Source organism: Balaenoptera musculus, chromosome 10 (genome assembly GCF_009873245.2).
Source record: "Balaenoptera musculus isolate JJ_BM4_2016_0621 chromosome 10, mBalMus1.pri.v3, whole genome shotgun sequence".
Classification (NCBI taxonomy): Eukaryota; Metazoa; Chordata; class Mammalia; order Artiodactyla; family Balaenopteridae; genus Balaenoptera; species Balaenoptera musculus.
The window spans coordinates 77,962,611-77,982,700 of NC_045794.1; the positions used below are offsets into that span (position 1 = coordinate 77,962,611).

The 20,090-nt window shown below is 46.2% G+C and overlaps 1 protein-coding gene across 1 annotated transcript in view; it reads left to right on the forward strand.

The window, feature by feature from the left end:
• Window positions 1-20,090, forward strand: part of PLXNC1 (plexin C1) — a 146,184-nt gene that overhangs the window by 32,998 nt on the left and 93,096 nt on the right. The window contains exon 4 of the mRNA XM_036866611.1: window positions 688-788. Within this exon, the coding sequence (XP_036722506.1) occupies window positions 688-788 (101 nt within the window). The remainder of the gene's footprint in view (window positions 1-687; window positions 789-20,090) is intronic.

Genomic DNA, 20,090 nt, shown 5'->3' on the forward strand with positions numbered 1-20,090 from the left:
TGGAGGCTCTGCCGGCCTCCAGGGCATGGGTGTGCCCAGCACCAGCGCCCACCTCAGGGACTGCTGTTTTCTGACAACCGGAAGAGGCAGCTCTAGGGGCCAGGAATGATTGGAAAACTCCCCCTGTTTCTTTTATTTTCACCTCCAGTGGAGGGAGTGTGAACAGTGAGCCAGGAGAGGAGGCGATGGGTTACCCCTAAGAGGGGTGCGGGAGGGTGGTCCTCGTTTCCGTGTCAAGTGCCAACCTCGTGCTGACACTCCAGGTCAGAGCCTGTTGCTTTCCCCAGACGCTCATCTCCAAGGTGCCATTGACTGTCACTGAAAACCAGGTGACCTGATTCCACGATCCTTGAAAATCACTACTGGCAGGTCAGAAACCTGACTGTGGATCAGGCTCACCTGTGAGAACTCTTAAAAAGGCAGATTCCTAGGCCCCACCCCAGACCTACTCAACTAGAGTCTCAGCAGCAGGGGGTCTGGGAATCTGCCCTTTCAAAAGCTCCCCAGGAGATGCTGATAAACTGCTTCATACCCTAGAACTTGAGAACCGCTGCCCGATGTCATTACACAGACGTTCGGCATCTGAGTGGATAAATGTCTCTTTGTGGCCCTTCATCAGATAAGGTGTTGTAGCTTTTCTGGTGTTGCTCGTAATTCCCTCTGAACTGCCGTCATCTTTATTTTTAGGTGAGGAGAATTCGTGTTGCGAACTGCAGTCAACATGAATCCTGTTCGGAGTGTTTAGCAGCGACAGACCCTCACTGCGGTTGGTGCCATTCGCTACAGAGGTATTTCCTGAGTTCTTTCTCACCAACTCACAATTTCGAAACAGTGTCATGCGGCTGCACACTTGTTGCCCTACTTTAAGGATCCGTTCCAATGACCTGGGGGAACTCATCTCTGCGCCAACTAAAATACCATCGTGTAATCTGAATTAATTCTCAGGGATGTTCCCAGTTGTGTCGGTGCTACTGAATCATTTGACCTGAACCACTGAGAGGGTCCCCAACGTGGAGGGCAGGGGTTGAGAGGGGTTGGGGGGAAGGATACCGGCGTAAGTTGGAGCTGTCACTTTAGCTTTTACTTTCTACAGAGTTCTCCAAGACTGGAGAGAGATGCAAAATGTTCTCTGTCAGAGGAGATAAAAGAATAGGCGTGTTTGAAAATTTTCAGATGAATCCTCATGATGTCACGTGTTTGGTTGGCTCCGTGGAAGCCTGATTATTGATGATGTTGTCTCTGGATGCGCTGTACAGCTGTGCACAGGCCTGATGTGCAGTCGCAGTCTCCGGGCAGAATCTGCCCAGCCTGGTCTTGAATTACGATGTTCACGACCCATCTAGGCCCAGGGCGACTTGTAGCAGCTTCCTCGCCATGGCAGCTCCCAGCGTCGCTGGGACCGGCCTGGTTGGATTCGCTGTTGCCATGGCAACCCAGTACTCGGGCTTTTGCTATAGAAGCAAGGAAGAGAGAGCCTGAGCTGCAGCTCAGGCAGGGGGAAAAAAAAAACATAACAGTGTCTGTCAGTTTGGTGCTTTCAGTTTTTAAAGGTGAAAAAGGATAAGAAAGAGTAGAACAGGTGCAGAGAAGCTGAAGGCTAAACAAGGGGCAATTTAGGGAAAGAAAAGAAGACTGGGAGTAGAATTTGGGAGCCTTTGGGGGAGGAACGCAAGAGCAATGAAGGGAGAGGGGAAAAATACAATATAAGCAAGAGGTTCAGGAAACAAACTAAAAATATGGGGATGGAATTAATTAAGAGTTCATGGAGGAAGTCTGAAGCTGAGATGCAACAAGACGCATAATTGCCCTTGCTTTTGCTGAGCTTCCTTACCGGGCTGTTTCCTTCAGAATCATCGGCAGACAAAAGAGGCAAGGCCAGGAAGATTCTCATGAATAATTGTAATTGGGTAGGAACGTTTTCTTCTTGTCGCTTGCCTAAGACTAGAGTTTAAGAAATTAACTGATCATGAACAGCACTGCATCGCCACACACCCACTAAGCAGTTTGCCATAATCTTTCTGATCTGTTCCATTTATGTAGCTTCTCTGTCTATATTTGTAGAGCTCTGTGCAGGAGTTAATTCAGTGACAGCAGTGGAGATGGTGGTGATGGTCACAGTGGTGATGGTGATTAAATAGCCATGCGTAGCAGCTAGTGGCTACTCTATTGGCAAACACAGGTCTGGCGTTCATAGGAGATGTCCGAGCTGGTGATACGACTTCGGGGGTTAGCAGTGTTCTGATGGTACGTCGTGAAGTCTTCAGACCAGATGAGGGAGGGAGTGTAGATTGAGAGGAGGATTAGTTGGAGGACTGAGCATTGAGGCAGTGCAGTGTTTAGGGGTCAAGAAGATGAAGAAGTAACAGACGCGGAGAGAACAACCAGAAGGGGAAGCGGAAAGACTAAAGAAGGTTGCCGGCTAGAAGCCCAGGGAAAAAAGGAGGAGGGGAGTGGTCCATTGTGCCAGATTGTGCAGAGAGGTCAGGCAAGAGAGGAAGAGAATTGAGCCACTGGACTTAGCAGGCGATGACTGGTTACGGTGACAAGGGCAGGAAGTGGTGCTAAAGCTGTAAGAGAAAATTGGAAGAGGGCAGGGTGGAGACAACTCTTTGGAGGAGCTTTGCTGAGAAAGACAGCAGAAAAATGGAGCAGACGTTGGAGGAAAAAGTGGAGTCCAGAGAGCTTTGGGGGTTTTTTTGTTTGTTTTTTTTTTAATTTTTATTTATTTATTTATTTATTTTTGGCTGCGTCGGGTCTTCGTTTCTGTGCGAGGGCTTTCTCTAGTTGCGGCGAGTAGGGGCCACTCTTCATCACAGTGCGCGGGCCTCTCACTGTCGCGGCCTCTCTTGTTGCGGAGCACAGGCTCCAGACGCGCAGGCTCAGTAGTTGTGGCTCACGGGCCCAGTTGCTCCGCGGCATGTGGGATCTTCCCAGACCGGGGCTCGAACCCATGTCCCCTGCATTGGCAGGCAGATTCTCAATCACTGCGCCACCAGGGAAGCCCCTGGGGTTTTTTTAAGATACATGAAATAGTGTGTTTTTGTGCTGTCAGGAAAGTTCCAGTAGAGAGAGAGAAACTGACGATACAGGAGAGAGAAGGGAGAACTGTGGGGTGTTGTCTTTCAGCAGATGAAAGAAAATATGATCTTGTGTGCCAGCGGGGGGCCCAGCCTCAGCCAGGAGCATGGGACCCTTCATCCTTGGTCATGGGAGGGAAGGTGAAGAATATGGGCTCAGGAGCAGGTCGGTGATGGAAGCATGCACAGTGTCTTTGCATGTGGCTTTACATCATTCTCAGTAATGTAAGGTGGGTGAGGTGAGGGAGGAAGCCCTGGAGTTGGAAGGGAGAAGAGAGAGAAGGTATGAGACAGAGTGGAAGAGAGAACAGAGCCGGGAGAGGGAGAACAGTTGCCAGACAACATCAGGGCTCCCTTGAAGTCAGTGGTCTTGCTTTTGAAGTGAGAGCAGTAAGCGTGGGTTTGCTTTCACAAGCCATGTTTGGCTCCATGGGCATAGTGGTAAGGTAGTGGAGAGTTAGATTTAGCCAGAGATGGGGCTTAGCCAGGAAATACATTCAAGAGGGGAAAGCGGGGCCCAGGAGCTGAGGGTGCCTGCAAGGGATGGGCAGTGATATGCATGTGGGTACTTAACAATAGTGGACCCTGGTCTCCAAGCCAGAAGTGAGCTCTAGGGAGGGATGTGAGGACACGAGGGAAGTGAGGGTTGTGAAAAGGTAGCCAGCTCTGTGCAAGGGAGGTTGTTTTGGGGTTTAAATCTTGCTGGACCTGGGGAACTGGAGAAGAGGTAGTGGTCGGCCTATGGGGAACTTGAAATTAAGGTCATGGAGGGGGCGGAGTTATTGGTACTGACAAGGTCTGGGGTGTGATTGTGTAGCTGAAATAGGATGGAGGACAAGATCATTGGCAGAGAGGGTCAGGGAACTGAGGAGGGGTCAGAGTGTTCGGTGGACCAGTCACCAAGAAGGACTATGGGAGCAATGTTGGAGAGACCGAGGAGCCAAATAGTCAAGAAAAGAAAGGAATTGCCCATGGGTGGGCAATTTCCTTGCACCACCCCACCTCAACAAATCCACTTTCTAGACGTGTATGAAAGTGGATTGGACGGGGTGGTCTGTGGATGGTCTTGACGAGGAGGGGTCGGGGGTGGGGGGTCTGGCAGATGACCCGATGGCGTGAGCTTCCGAGCTGGGGAGCGCAGGGGATGGGGCCAGGCTTGGAAAGAAAGGAAGAAGATTCATCCCGAAGAGGCTGGAAGACACAAGTAGGACCACTGTGATGAGGGAGAAGAACCAGCCAGCCCTTGGTGGGCTGCAGGGAGGCAGTGTCCTCGGGGAGAGCCTGGTGATCAAGACCAGCAAGAGGGTGAAGGGAACAATTGAGGAAGTTGAAGACATCAGGACTTTTATTGATGATAAAGGAATCCAGCCTTCTGGAAAAGCCTGCTCACGGCTTCCCCTGCTTCTGCTCTTGTCCCCTCACCCCTGCCCCAGGAGGAGTGGTCTTGTAAAAATCTAAACCAGATCATTTTATTCCCCAGCTTAAAAACCTCCACTGGCCTCCGTCACAGAATTCAGTCTGACTCCCCTGCTCCCAGGGCCTGAATACAGGGCTTCCCAGAATCGGGTCCTTGGTTATTCTCAGACATCTCATGCCACTCTCTCCTTGGTTCACTCGACCCCAGCCACACGAGCTTTCTTTCTGACTTAAGAATATGCCAGGCTTGTTCCTGCCTCAGGGACTTTTCACCTGCTGTTTCCTCAGTCTAGAAAATTCTTCCCCAAATCCTTCCACGGCTGGCTCTTTCTTGCTCATCAGGTCCCAGCATACATGTCTCCCTGCAATGACCCAGTCTGAAGTAGCCTCACCTGTGACATCACTGTTTTATATTCTTCCTGGCCCCATCACTATTTGAAATGATCTTCTTTCTCTGCCTCTTCCTTTATTAAAATGTAAGTTGCATGGGAACCTCGTCTTGTTCATGACTGTATCCCCAGAATCTAGAATGGTGCCTGGTGCATAGTAGGTGCTTAAAAAATATACGTTAAATGAATGGAGTACACTGAGTGATTGGGAAACTACCAATGGCAGGCTGAGACGTGTGCGTTAAGTATGATAAAACATTCCGGATTTGTGGACTGATGGCCCTTCCCAGCCACGTCAGATCACTTGGTTTCAAACTGGCTTGGTTCTGACCTGAGATGAAATGAAACTAAGCCTCAGATCTGTGACTCGTGTTAAGCTGTCAGTACCATTCAAAATTAGGAATTCTAAAGGGGGTTGTTTTCTTATAACTGTAGAGCATCCCACTGTGTTTATTGTAAATGTCACAGATTTATTTAGAAAAATAATTTATTTTCTCTATTGAGAAGGTTGGGCTTTATTTCATACACGTCTAGAAAGTGGATTTGTTGAGGTGGGGTGGTGCAAGGAAATGATCTTAACTTCCTTTTGATCGGACGTTAAGAATAGGCATCCAGTATAAGCAGACAAAAAGCAATTAGATAAACAGTGAGCTCTAAAAAGTCTAGTATTTTATTGTTGGAACCTCAAATCCAACCTATGTTGAATTTGTCTGTGTGGGTGGAAAATGAATTTTTGCAGGCTGAATATCTTGGGTTTGGAAGCAGCTTCTCAGTTTCTCCCATACTGCAAAGCACAGCACATGTGTTTAGTTATGGATTTCCACAGAACTGGCAATCCGGAACCAATGAGCGGGTGAGGTTCCAGAAGTTCATTTGCAAGTTTGTTTGGCACTCGGAATGCATTTTCCCATAGAAACAATGTCATAAATTAAGGACTGATTCCCAAGTCAGCCCACAAAATTCAATTTATCTAATTTCAACAAATATTTATTGAATCTCTACCAAGAACCCAATGTGGGAAGTGGAGATAACCAGGTGATACTGAGAGAAATCAGATGCCGTTCTCGGCCTTAAGGAATTCACGTGCCAGCTAGGGAGACAGACATGTCAATGGCCAACGTTCATTCATTCAGTCATACATCCCATCAACAGATATTTACTGAGCGCCTACTATGTGCTTGGGATACTGTTCTTTCTTGCCCGCATGAAGCTTGCAGTCTAGTGAGGGATAGAGACAGTGTTAGTAGTCAGATTTCTGCTCCAGTAATACTGTGTTAACAAACGGATTTTTAGTGACTTACAAGAACAAAAATTTGTTTTTCTTGATCATGGGTCAGCTTCAGCAGTGGCTGCAGGTGGAGAGTTTGATTCAGGTCTGCTTCATATGTCTCTCATCCTGCACGTACTCTCCTCAAGGCAGGTAGCAGAAGCACAAGAACCCAAACTAAACTCTGCAGCACATTCAGAGCCTCCGCTCATGTCGTGTTTGCTGATATTCCATTGGCAAGCAAGCCACATAGCCAAGCCCAGCATCAGTGGGGTAGTGAAACATACACTGCCTACTCTAGTGGCAAAGGGTATGGGTGTGTTATTCCAGTACAGGAGAGATTGCAGAACTGGGAACAATAATCCGGTCTACCCTAATAAGTTAAGGAGCTACCAATCTATTAATAAGTAAATAGAGAATAATAGGGTTAGCACAGAGGACGTGGAGGATTCCATGGGGACACATTAAAAAAAACCAAACAAACATCTAACCAGCAAATAGCAAGTGTTGGCGAGGGTGTGGAGAAAAGGGAACCCTCGTGCACTGTTGGTGGGAATGTAAATTGGTGCGGCCACTATGGAGGACATTTTGGAGGTTCCTCAAAAAATTAAAAATAGAACCACCAGCTGATACAGCAATTCCACTTCTAGGTATTTTTCTGAAGAAAATGAAACACTAATTCGAAAAGATACATTCATCCCTATGTTCATTGCAGCAGTATTCACAATAGACAAGATGTGGAAGCAGCCTAAGTGTCCATCGATAGACAAATGGATAAACAAGATGTGGTGTATATATACACAGTGGAATACTACTCAGCCATTATAAAAATGAAATCTTGCCATTTGCAGCAACATGCATGGACCTAGAGGGCATTATGCTAAGTGAAATAAGTCAGAGAAAGACAAATATTGTATGATTTCACTTATATGTGGAATCTAAAAAACAAAACAGATGAACAAAAATAACAAAACAGAAACAGAGTCGTGGGTACAGAAACAAACAGGTGGTTGCCCAAGAGGAAGGGGTTAGGGGGATGAGTGAAATTGGTGAGGGAGATTAAGAGGTACAAACTTCCAGTACAAAAAAATTTGTCATGGGAATGAAATGTACAGCATGGAGAATACAGTCAATAATATGGTAATAACTTTGTATGGCAATGGATGGTAACTAGACTTGTCGTGGTGATTATTTTGTAATGTATAGAAATATCAAATCACTGTATTATGCAGGTGGAGCTAACACAGTGTTATAGGTCAGTTATACTTCAGTTACAAAGACAACAACAGGTACAGTGAAAATGAATCCATCAAAGAAAACTAACCTAAACTTAAGGTCAGAGAAGGCTTCCTGGAGGAAGGGATGTCTAAGCTGAGCCTGAAGTGTGAGCAGATGTCATCCAGGTAAAGAGGAAGCGGGGGAAGCTGAGGGAACAGACGGTGCCAAGGCTGGAAGCCGGAGGGGCGCCTGGCCTAATGCACAGTAGGGGAAGCGTGCTGTCTGAGGAGCGTTGGTTAATGAGGGCGGCGTGGTAGGCAGGGGCAGGGGAGGAGGGGTCTTAAAACCCATGTTAAAGCATTTGAATTTCGTTGGAAAGACTTTGGGAAGCCATCCCAGGGTTTCAATCAGAAGACAGACTAGATCGTTTGTGTGTTTCAGAACAAGCATTCTGGTGCAAGGTAGACTAGAGACGACACCGCTGGAAGCCAGCAGGTCCCTTAGAAGGTGGTTGTAAACCAGCAAGAGATTGGGGACTGAATAAGAGAGACGGTAGTGGGGATGGAAAGAAGTAGGTGGATTTAAGAGCTATTTGGAAGGTAGAATTGACAGGACTTAGGGATTAATTGGATCCCCCCTTGAGTCTGACACACTAAAAATGGGGCCATAAAATGAAAAATAAAATATCAAGGTGGCCACTGTTTTTCTGGAAGATGTATTCTTTCTCCCTTGATCTAAGTCCTCACAAAGAAAGTAAAGAAATGATACCAAACATACACTGGATTCCTACCATGTTCCAGGCCTTGTACGAGGCACTAGGTTGGAGCCCAAAGAACGGGTACCCAAGTCAGATGGAGAAGGACTTCCAAGAGATGTGGAGCTGAGTCTCATAGGTGCAGGGGCTTTGCTGTTGAGATGATAGGGCAAAGAGCATGGGTGTCTGCCTTGTGTACCAGAGGGACAGAGGTGTCATTGACCGAGCAGGAATGTCGGAGAACTAGCCGGTTTGGGGTGCCCAGTGATGCAAGGGGATGACTTCCACACTGGCAGCAGGAAGAAGGCAGACCTGGAGCCAGTGTGTGAGGTTGAATCCAGGCTTCTGCGTGACCTGCGAGTTTCTTACCTTCCCTGTGCCAGATCTCCTCTTCTGTAAAGCAGGCTAGTAACGGTGCCTCCCTTGCAGGGTTGCTGAGAGAATTAAACCGGATGATGGGCATGAAGTCCTAGGCACAGTTGCCTGTTCAGAGCAAGCACTCAAGTGATGTTAACTACTACTGTGGCGGAAGCCCAGAGGAAGGAGCCCTTGGCTGTAACCAAGGTTGGGAAAGGCTTCAGAGAGGAGGTGGCATTAAAATTGGGTCTTGGGGAAGAGGAAAAAAAATGGGTCTTGAGGCCTGAGTAGACGTTCACTGAGAGAAGGAGCGGGTGGGAGGTAATTCGGGGAGCAGAACCAGCACAGTAAAGAGATCATTTTATTTTATTGTTTCGGCCGTGCGACCTGTGGGATCTTAGCTCCCCGACCAGGGATCGAACCCGCACGCCCTGTAGTGGAAGCACAGAGTCTTAACCACTGGACCACCAGGGAAGTCACTACAGTAAGAGATCTTTTGAGGGGATGGCAAATTGAATCATGTTACCCCAGCACTGGCTCTGGAAGCAAGGAAGTAGATGGGAGGGACCACGATGGGAAGGGCTCTGAGTTTGGACTTTATTAGTTGATGCTGGGAACTTATTAAAGGGTTTTCAGCAGAGGACTGACACGATCACATTTGTGTTTTTAAAAGATGATCCTGATGGCATTGTGTATAGAAGACGAAGTGCGTTAACCCAAGCATTAATTGTACCACACTTGCCACTCCTGCCCCCTCTAGGGTCACTGTCTTCTAGTATATTTTATAAAGAGTGAGTTTATCTCACGTCTCTTCCTGAGTCATCTACTTAGCGGCTGTTTCTCCAAATTTCACGTACCTCTCCACTTCTCCCAACACCACCACGGGCTCCACTTGCGGTCCCAATCACGTAATGGAACCAGGGCTGGGTCCCCTTCAGAAAATGGGCCACATAGGAGAGGCCACACTCACCTTTATTGTCCCATCCCAGAATGCCCCACCCTGCACAGGATGTGTTCAGGGCGGGGACAAAGCCCCCAGGCGTGCTAATGTTAAGGTATCTGTGGGCTCCCCTCACTTATTTGTATAAATTTAACATTTACTCATATCCATCTGCATGTTTCTTCCACGTTTACAGTTAGAAGACTTCCAAGCAGCCCCTGGTAGCAGTTTTTAGGTTTTCATCTGCTGGCTGGCTGTTCAACACATGACACTGTGAACGAGGTCATTTCTCAACCCGGTCTGACAACAGACTTTCTGAAAGGGTTGGGGTAACAGAAGGGGATTTGAACACTGGAGAGAAAAACTAAAATCCACCTGCTAAAAATATTCATCCTCAATACCCTAGAGTAATAAGCAAAAAGAATTCAATGATTTGCTTATGGACAAACCCAGTTCCTTGCATTGCTCTCCTGTCTTGAGGTCTGTCTTCCCTCTCTCTCCCAAGAGACATGCCTTCCTCAAGCCTCCCCAGGGCCAGTCAACAACCCTAAGGCCTATGAGCTGTTATTGCCTGAAAACTTGACCAAGACAACCCCTGGTGCATGGTAACCCATAGCCACATTCTTCTGAAACCTGAGTTACTCTGGTTCGGCCTGCCGTCATGAGAGCTGGGCACTATGTAGCAGAGAAGGCCCCTGAGGGCTTTTCAGTAGAGGAATCCATCAGAATGTGCCCACTTATCCTTCAGAAAGCTATTACAGTGCCCCTTCTCCTCTTCAAGCCTGCCTTGAGTCCAGGCCCAGCCAGGAGACAGGGTCACCATGCATGGAGGAGAATATGCTTATCACACATCACATGCTGTGCCCTGAATGTTCCATGCATGTTCCATTTAGTCCTCCTGGTACCTTGTGAAGAAAGTACTATTACAATTCCCACTTTTGAGAAGAGAAAACAGCCTTAGGTTTCTATATTCATTTCCTACTGCTGTGGTAGCAAATCACCACAACCTTGCTGGCCTAAAACAACATACATTTATTATCTTGCAGTTCTGGAGATCAGAAGTCTGCAGTGGGTTTCACTGGGCTAAAACCAAGGTGTAGAAAGGTCTTCATTCCTTCTGGAGGCTGTAGGGAGAATCCGTTTCCTTGTCTTTTCTAGTATCAGGAGGCAGCCTACATTCCTTGGCTTGCGGCCTCTTCTTGCGTCTTCAAAGCCAGCGGTCTAGCCTCTTCAAATCTTTCTGGCTCTGAATTCTGTTTCATCACGTCTCTTTTGCTGACTCTGACCGTCCTGCCTCCTCTTATGCAGCCTCTTGTGATTACTTTGAGCCCACTCGGATAATCCAAGATAATCTCCCCATTTTGAGATCCTTAATCACATCTTTGAAGTCCTTCTTGCCACGTAAGGTCACATATTCACAAATCCCAGAGATTAGGACATAGATATCTTTGGGGGCCATTAATCTGCTTACTACAGGTTGTATAAGTAGTGGAACCAGGATTCAAATGTAGGCTCAGCTCTAACTCCCAAGCCAGTACCTTTACCTACCACTATAGTGAAAGGGAAGAGAAACAAAGGAGACATTATCCCTCATGGTGGTGGGAGGAGAGGGCGGATCCCGGTCCAAATGGACCCAGCATGGATGACTGGTTAAATATGGAACTCCGGGCCAACCTGAGTTATAGAAACCCTTCCCCCTTGAAAGTTAAAGCATCCATGCATTCACTTAACAGATCTTTATCGAGCACCTAGTGTGTGTCAGACACTGTTCTAAGCACCAGGATTCTCTAGCAGTGAACAGCTCAGTCCCAAATCTTTGCCCTCATGGAGGTCCTTCCAGTGAGCTGTGTTAGTTTCCTAGAGCTGCCGTAGCAAGTGGTCGCCAACTCAGTGGTTTCCAACAATGCAGATTTACTCTCTCACAGTTCTGGAGGCTGGAAATCCAAAATCAAGTTGTTAGCAGGGCCACGTTCCCTCTGAAGGCTGGAGGGGTGAAACCTTCCTCTCCTCTTCCAGCTTCTGGTGGCTCCTGGTGTTTCTTGGCTCTGACAGCATATCTCCAACCTCTGCCTCCATCTTTATGTGGCCTTAAATGTCCTTCTCCTCTCTCTTGGCAAAACACTAGTCATTGAACACCTTAAATCCGGGACGATTTCATCTTGAGATCCTTAACTAATTACATCTGCAAAGGCCCTATTTCCAAATAAGGTCACATTCTGAGGTTCCGGGTGGATGTGAATTGTGGGAACCACATTATTCGACCCACTACATGAGGGAAGATGGACAGTGTGAAAATAAAGAAGGAAATAGCATGTCAGATGCAATCGCTATTAGGAAGAAATATAAAGCCAGGAGGGGGTAGGGCATGCTGGCTGGAGGCAGGGGAGGTTAGTTTCAACCAGAGGATCCTGGAAAGCCTCACGGAGAAGGGGACAGCTGAGCCAAGACCCAAAGGAGCACCCTGCACTTTGGGGGTGTCCCCCTTCGTAGGCTGTGGCCTCATCTAGCCGAGTGGCCGGGAAGACCGTTTGAGGTGAAAGGTGGTTCTCATTCTGCATCTGTCCCTCCTTTCCTTCCAATCCGGGATGTGTCCTCGTGCCTGAAGTCTGTGCAGTGACACTCCTTTATGGTCCAGTGCAGCTCTGATGGCAGCAATCATCATCATAATGGGGTTTGGGGGTGGCCCCTCCTCCTTGTGTGAGGACCCCATTGTGCCAACTAATTGTGTAGAAGCAAGTAGGACAGCTGTCTGTGGGGTGGAAGCAGTGGGGAGCAGAGAGGATATGTTATCCGGGCCTGGGGGCATCACTGAATTACCCTGGCAGAGGCCAAACCCGTGCATCTGGGTTACCGAAGATGCTGAAAGGGATTTGGGGGCCTTCTCAGGCTGGGAGGGGCGGGTCTTGGGTGGACATGAATCCCCTGGGTTCTTCATCATCACCGTCAGCTGTTAGGAGAGCTGGGAATGTTTCAAAGCAGAAGGTGAAGAGGGGTTGAAACTATGAAGGCGCCCAGCTCTTTGCGCCTGGACGGCTGACGGTGGCTGGCACAGGGAGAATGCTTGCCGGACTCAGAAGCCAGTTTTGTTTGGTCCAGCCTCAGCCTCCAGACTACTTATCCTCGCATCTCTTTAATTGATGTAGCCTGACTTAAGCAGGTACCATTAGGAACACCCCTTTTAGTAAATATATGTTTTAATGGAATAGATTTGTTTTTTTTGAAATGACCTTATCTCAGGCAGCAAGCACTTTTTGTAAGTATGTATCGATTGGCTCTTAAAAATTCCTCAAATGTTTTCACTTGTCTTGGTGACCTAGTACTTGTCCTGTTCCCAGCAACTCCTCCACATTCAAACAGATGTTCCTATCTTCATTGGAAGCCTTCCTGCCAGTCTTTTGTGTTTTTGCTCTTGTGATGTTTTGTAACATTTGGGCACTTGTATCCTGCTCTATGGACAGTGGACCATTTCTGAAATGCCCCATGTGGGATTCAATATTGCTCTCCTGAAGATGGGGTTGTTACCACTGCCAGCTGTTTACTGGTGGGGAAACTGAGGTCCTAAGAGGCTAAGGAATGTGCTCCCCGTTACAGAACAAATGTGTGGGAGAGCAGTTTGGAACCCGGATCTTCCTGACTCAAGAGGCATCATTTTCCCATCTTTATTTCCTTGCTACCTATTTTTTGCGAATGCCTCCCTTAAATTCTTCAGTTCAGGGTTTGCATTTGGAAATTAAATCACCAACTTTTGGTGCACTCATCTCCCACCAGAGAACCACATGGGGTGAAGGCCACAAATCCCTTTTGTGTGAGTGTTTCAGTCTGCAGATGTGTTTTACGTGTGCTAAATAGCTCCAAGTTTCAAGACAAAGGTTGGTTTTCCACTACACCAGTTAACTGGCCAGCCCAGTGAACAAAAATCAATGAAACAACTTATGCTGGTATCATGGAGACATAGACAAGAATTTAGTCACTTGAAAATTTAATTCTTAATCCAATTTAGCTAATGCTTGTTGAATACCAGGCCAGATACTAGGCCCTGGGGAAACAAAAATGACTGAGGATGTGCCTTGGAGAAGCTCACAGGTTAGTGTGGGAAGCAGGCACTGACCAAATAATTTCAGTACGCTGTGGAAAGTGCTCTCATAGCTGGTGCTCAAGGCATAGGCAGACTCCAAGAACCCATGGGAGGAGGAGGGTTGTGATTAAGGAACTTCCAAGGGGCTTCCCTGGTGGCGCAGTGGTTAAGAATCTGCCTGCCAATGCAGAGTACGTGGGTTTGAGCCCTGGTCCGGGAAGATCCCACATGCCACAGAGCAACTAAGCCCGTGCGCCACAACTACTGAGCCTGCGCTCTAGAGCCCGCGAGCCACAACTGCTGAAGCCTGCATACGTAGAGCCCACACTCTGCGACCAGAGAAGCCACCGCAATGAGACGCCCGCGCACTGCAACGAAGAGTAGCCCCCACTCGCCGCAACTAGAGAAAGCCCGTGTGCAGCAACAAAGACCCAATGCAGCCAAAAATAAATAAAAATAAATAAATAAATTTATAAAAAAAAAGAAAAGAAACTTCCAAGAAGCCGTAAGCTGTGTCTGCCTCCTTACCTGGAAAAGGCAGGCTGATTGTTGACCTCGTATATGTAAGCAATGCAAAAGGCAGTCTGGTTACCCCTATTGCCCAGATCCCTCCTGCATCTCTATGATTTTGTGTGTGTGTTTGGCTTATGTTACCTAAATTCTGTTTCACTTGCCTGTGTGATAAATATAATAACAACTATTATACTAATATTTACTGAGGCACTATTGGAAGCCTCAGTTAAATAGATGTACGTTTTTGAAACAACTCCATGAGATAGAAACCATTATTATCTGCGTTTCTGCAGCTGGAAAGCTGGAGACACAAGTGTGAGGGCATGTGATTTGCCCAAGGTCACCGGCTTGTAGCTGGCAGACCCACTCTACTCTCCCCTTCCTTCACTGAAGTCTAGCCAGTCTGGTCTTTAATCAGTTCCTTGCAGAGACCAAGCTTTCAGTGAACTCACGGTCTTGGCACATGCTGTTCCTTCTGCCTGGAATGCTGTTCCCACTACTCTTGATGTGGCTAGATTGTTTTCATCCTTGAAATCTGAGCTGAAACGCCATCTTTCTTGACCAGCCTATCTAAAGTAGTTCCTTCCTGCTATATTTTTGATTTCTGCAGAAGACTTACCTCAGTTTGAAACTATTTAAATTATTGTCTGCTTATTTGGTTTTGGTCCGTGTGCCTCACCAGAATATAAGGTCATTAAGAGGGGAGCTTTAACTGGCTTAGGCATTCATGTGTCCCCAGTGCCCAGTGTTTGATGTCTGGTGGGCACTCAGACAATATTTGTAGAAGGAATACTATATATGGCACTAGGCCCTGGGGGTGCCAAGGTGAATAAGGTTGGCCTTTTCCTTGGGGATCTTATAGTCTGGTCAGAGAGACAGGCAATCAGCAACCAGTGCATTGTGCTGTATATACCAGGAACATTTGTAAGGTGCCCATGGGGACACAGAGGAGGGCACGACTGCTTTGCCTGGAGGCTGGGCAGACATGGAAGAGGTGACATTGAACTAGGAACACCATTTCACCAGTATTGCAGGCCCTGGGGCATTCTGCACATGCCAGGAAGAGCTGGGCAGGTTTCACTGCATGTGTTTATTAAGTAACTGCTCCCTGTGAGGCACCACGTACTAGATATTAGCGACCGATGTTTTTAGGAGCTTGTAGGCTAAATAGAGAGACGGACTTATCAACCCATGATTGCCTGGGGATGAGTTTGGAGAGGAAAGCAGGAGCTCGATCATGGTATTGGGTACTGAGGTGAGTGTGGAAATGTGTGTTCTAGGCCCCCGGTCATGAAAGTGAGATAGGTAGAGGCGTTTGGTGTAAGTGAAAGGGTGCCACTGAGGGTTCCTAAGTAGGAGGTGATATGATCACTTCTGTCCTTGAGAATACCTAGATGTTGCTGTGGAGGCTGACTGAAGGCAGGGAGGAGGGAGGCCCATCAGTTACTTAATAAACACATGCAGTGAAACCTGCTGCAGGAGCCTAGGTGAGAAGTGATGGGTGAGGGCGGACTGCAGGAGATAGTATAGAGAAATGCTCGGAACTAATAGGTCACAATCAACTAGTATGAGAGATGAGAAAAAAAGAGACAAAAAAGGCCCAAAGTTTTCTAATTTGATCTTCCGTTTGGATTATTACTCATTAACTGAGATCAGGCAGTGTTTCCCAGTGTGCTTGGCTAGAACTTCTAATCCCTCAACACAAAAGTTGGAAGATGGTGCATCATCCGTTTCTGTCTTGGAAAGTTACAAAGCACACAGGCATATTCAAGGCTCTGAGAAGTCCTGCAATAGAGAAGACCATTAATTTTATTTAACTAGCGTTTCCCAAATTTCTTGACCCTCCTTTAACACTAACACCTAAAACAACCCGAAGAACACACTTTGAGAAATGCTGAGAAGTGGAATAAAACCTATATTTTCCCATAGGGCCCAAGCTCTGGGAGGACATATTTACTTTTATCTTGGCATTTATGACATTGCCATCCCGGAAACCTTTGAAAATTTTGAGGCATTGGCACAGTAGTAAGAGTATGGATACCAGTGCCAGACTGCTGAGATTCATAGCATGCTAACGTCTCTGTGCCTCAGTTTCCTCATCTTTGAAATGGAGCCGATAACAATAATACCTACTTCCTGAGGTGGTTGTAGGATCAACGAGTTAAGTCCCGGAAAGTCTAGAAACAGTGCCTGGCCCCTGGGGAGGGCTCAGTGAGTGAGAGCCCTTATGAGGGGCATTACAGGGTAGGAGATGAGACCACGGACTCTGAGGCTGCACTGCCTAGTTTGGTATCTCAGCCGCTCTGCTTCCGAACTCTGCGACCTTGGGAAAACAATACGGAACCTTCCGTGCCTCAGTTTTCCCCAGCTGTAAAGCAGGGAAATTTGTTGTACCTACTTCATAGCTTTGTGAAGAATAAGTGAATCAAATCACGTGAAAGAACGTCTCCTGGCAGGTGAGGTGTTTTCACTTAAAAAAAAAAAAAAATCTTCTAAATTGTCTCTGTTATTAGCATCATTTTCTTATGTAGATTGGATCTTCATCACTGGAGCTGAAATTCAATTTTTCAGCTTTCCCGGCAAGTTATTTTGGTCTCGTATTTTGGCATCCCCCTTGGCTGACTCTGGAGGCCTGCAATTCAGAGTTTAGTTTTTCACAGTGACTTCCAATTCTTTTCAGTTGAGATTGGTTTCTCCATCTTGTGGACTGACAGTGTTAATGAAAGCCCCCTGATTCTGGGGACCACCTGGCCCTTCCTCTGCACTCCCTGCCTGTCCGAAAAATGCAGACAGCAGTTTCAAATCACTTAGCAGAAGACCTTTGCTCTTGCGGCAAAAATCTACCCACAGGATGGACACAGCCTCCTGTTTCCTGAGAGAGAGGCTGGATTGTTTCCTTGTTAAAAGTTTTCTGATATATCAGTAGAGAATCTTTGGAACAGGTCACACCACCCCTCCCATTCAAGCCAATTACCTGATATTTACTTATCAGTTTACTTCAGGGACTGACTGCTCTTGGTGAACAATTAGATTTAGAAGATGCTGATGAAATTCGAGTGGCAGGAAGTAGAAGTTACATTTCTGAGTTCAGAGTTTCTATTTCAAGGTTGAGTAAGTGCTAAATTCTTACAGAGAGATTCTAGCCTAATAGAGTCAGATTCTCAAGGTCTCCCAGCCCATCCCATGGGCATTTCACCTGCCTGGAAACTTCAGCTCATTTCCAGAGGTGGGTCTCCCTGTTCTTTATGTTGGCATGAAAACAATAATTTAAGCCATCCCCATTAAAAAAAATAGAAATACTGTATAAATACAATACTGTAATAATAAATTTAAAAGTCGATCCAGCTGGGCACTGTTCCCAGACTACCAGCTGAGCAGAAACACAAATAAGTAAAGAAGAAAAACTGCTATTTGATGCAAATGGCTTCAATCTCATTGTTTTCTGCTACTCTTATATTGCAAATAGATAGAACTGAAGTTACATTACAGATAAACAGGTTTTGTGGGTTAACCTGGAGACCTAATCACTGTTTATAACATTATTTCTGTGGGGAGAAAAAGTGTATTCCATATTACAAGCAGATGGTTTGCAAGCAAATTTTTGGAACACAGTACATTTGTGAGTTGGGGGCCTCCTGGAATTTTAACCTCTAGTTGGATGTTTTGTATTCAGGGCTAGTGATGTGTGAAAATTCGAGGCCTCTCAGATTCCCCCCCCCCCCACCCCTGTTTTCCTCCCAAATCCTTGCTCCCCTCTTCATCCTGGATGCTCTGTCTTACCTTCTCTATTCATCTGTTCCTGGGGTCCTTGTCTCTGTCGCCTCATCCTGGCACAGCCCCACTCTCCAACCACTGTTGGGGCCCCAGGAAGCCAGGAGGAACTTTAAATGTCATTGTGTTTGTGCACCTTATTAAATGGCAGTTAGGGCTCACAGGAGGCCTTGCAGCCAAGGGGCCAAGCGTGTGGCTCTGAAACCAGACTTCAGCCACTTGGAGCTGTGCACCCTTGGCACGTTATTGCACCTCTCTGAGCCTCCGTTTCACCCCTGTAGAATGAGGTGGTTGTGAGGACTAACAGGGGAAGACTAACTGTAAACAGAACAGTGCCAGGCACGGGGCAGTGTTCCTTCCAGGCAGGTACATGATGGGGTAGTTACTCAGGGACATCAGGGTTTAGACAGATTTCCACAGACTCAGGAAGCAAACCCACTGTATGCAAATACTTTCTGAATTCCAAAGAGCAAACTTAGAAACAAGTGTCTGGAATCTCCCTGTTCATGAGTCGGGGCCAGGGTAGGTTTTGAATGAACGTTATGAGTTAGGGGTCTGGGAGGGTTGGTCCACATACTTGAATAGTTTGAGTGACAATCTCAAACTCTTATTATTATTATTATTATTACTTTTAATTTATTTATTTTTATTTTTGGCTGCGTTGGGTCTTTGTTGCGATGCGCGGGCTTCTCATTGCGGTGGCTTCTCTTGTTAGGAAGCACAGGCTCTAGGCACGTGGGCTCAGTAGCTGTGGCTCGCGGGCTCTAGAGCGCAGGCTCAGTAGCTGTGACACACGGGCTTAGTTGCTCCGCAGCATGTGGGGTCTTCCCGGACCAGGGCTCAAACCCGTGTCCCCTGCATTGGCAGGCGGATTCTTAACCACTGAGCCAACAAGTAAGTCCCCATCAAACTCTTATTATTTTGACTAGATTAAGCTCTACAGCAGATTTTATGAACAAGCCTGTTAAGTAGTTTCATTCACTAAATTGCATCCACGGTTCTTTCACCTAGCAAAGGTTTTTTTAAATTAACTTTTGGGCTTTGGGTTTTTTTTTTCTTCAGGCAGTTTTTTTCTTTGCATTTGAGCTGGCTCTGTTTCCTAATTTGCAAGTAGGCTAGTGTCTGCACATTGGCCTTATTTTGTAGGCAAGAGAGCTAGCTGGAAATAAGGACTAGAAAAATAAAATACTGGTTGGGAGGCTTAGGACTTTTAGAGAGATCCTCCGTAGAGAGTGGGGCAATAGCATAAGATAAGAAAAGCAAACACATCTCTGCCATTTTTTTCCAGAATGCGCTCATTCTAATTTGAATCCCATTTTCCTCCTATCTGTGGCCTGAAGAAATTGTAATGAAGCCAGTTAAGAAATCAGCGTATTTGAGAGTGCTTCATTGAGGAGCAGCCTCACCGAGAGTCGAGTCTGACAATGAGATTTTAATTTTATTTGGGCAAAGGCTTAACTGTCTATGCACTTGACCGTTGCTTTCGTGGATGGATAGGAATGAGAGTGATGGCTTTCAAAAGGGACCATTTCAAAGTAACTGGTTTTGTTTACTAAAACATGGGAGCTGTAAGATCTGTTCCCCCTCCTGAAGAAATTTGTGTGGGTAACGTGCTGTCGTGAAGATTTTATAATCTGCAGTACTGGAGAAGTAATAAGATATTGTTGGTTGACCATCTGGTTATACATTCTTGGTGTCATGGTTTGCTTTTTTATTTTTTTATTTTTATTTTTCAGCTGGTGAGAAGCAAGGAATGAGAGTTTAGAAATCTCAGAGGTGTTTTATAAACCAGGAATTTATGTTTAGTTGCTTAACATGGTTAAATTTTGTTTTCACCTTATACAAAATAGGAATTGAAAGGTCCATTTTATATATATATATATATATTCCCCCCCCCCCCAAAAGACAAAATGAAAACCTCAACTTCTAATTTGTTGCCTCTCTGGCCCAAGATTCAAACTTTTCGCTTACATTAAAGATAGTCTCTTGACTGCAAGTACAAGTCAGACATAAATCATAAGGAAACTCTAGAAAGAAAAATCACCTACAGAAAGGACCTATAGAGATTTCATGTTTCATCCATTCATTCAAAAATATTTATTGAAACCCTAGTATTTGCATACCATGCTGCCAGACACTGAAGGATTTATGGAAGAAATATTAAAGACATTCTCCCTTCCTCTGAGGATCTTACAGCTTACTTGGGGGGAAATGACATAGACATATGAAACAGTTAAGTTGTAATTCAAGGCAGCATATGATTAAATACCCAAATGTGTGGTGCTGACAAGAGATGCCATAGGAGTTCAGAAA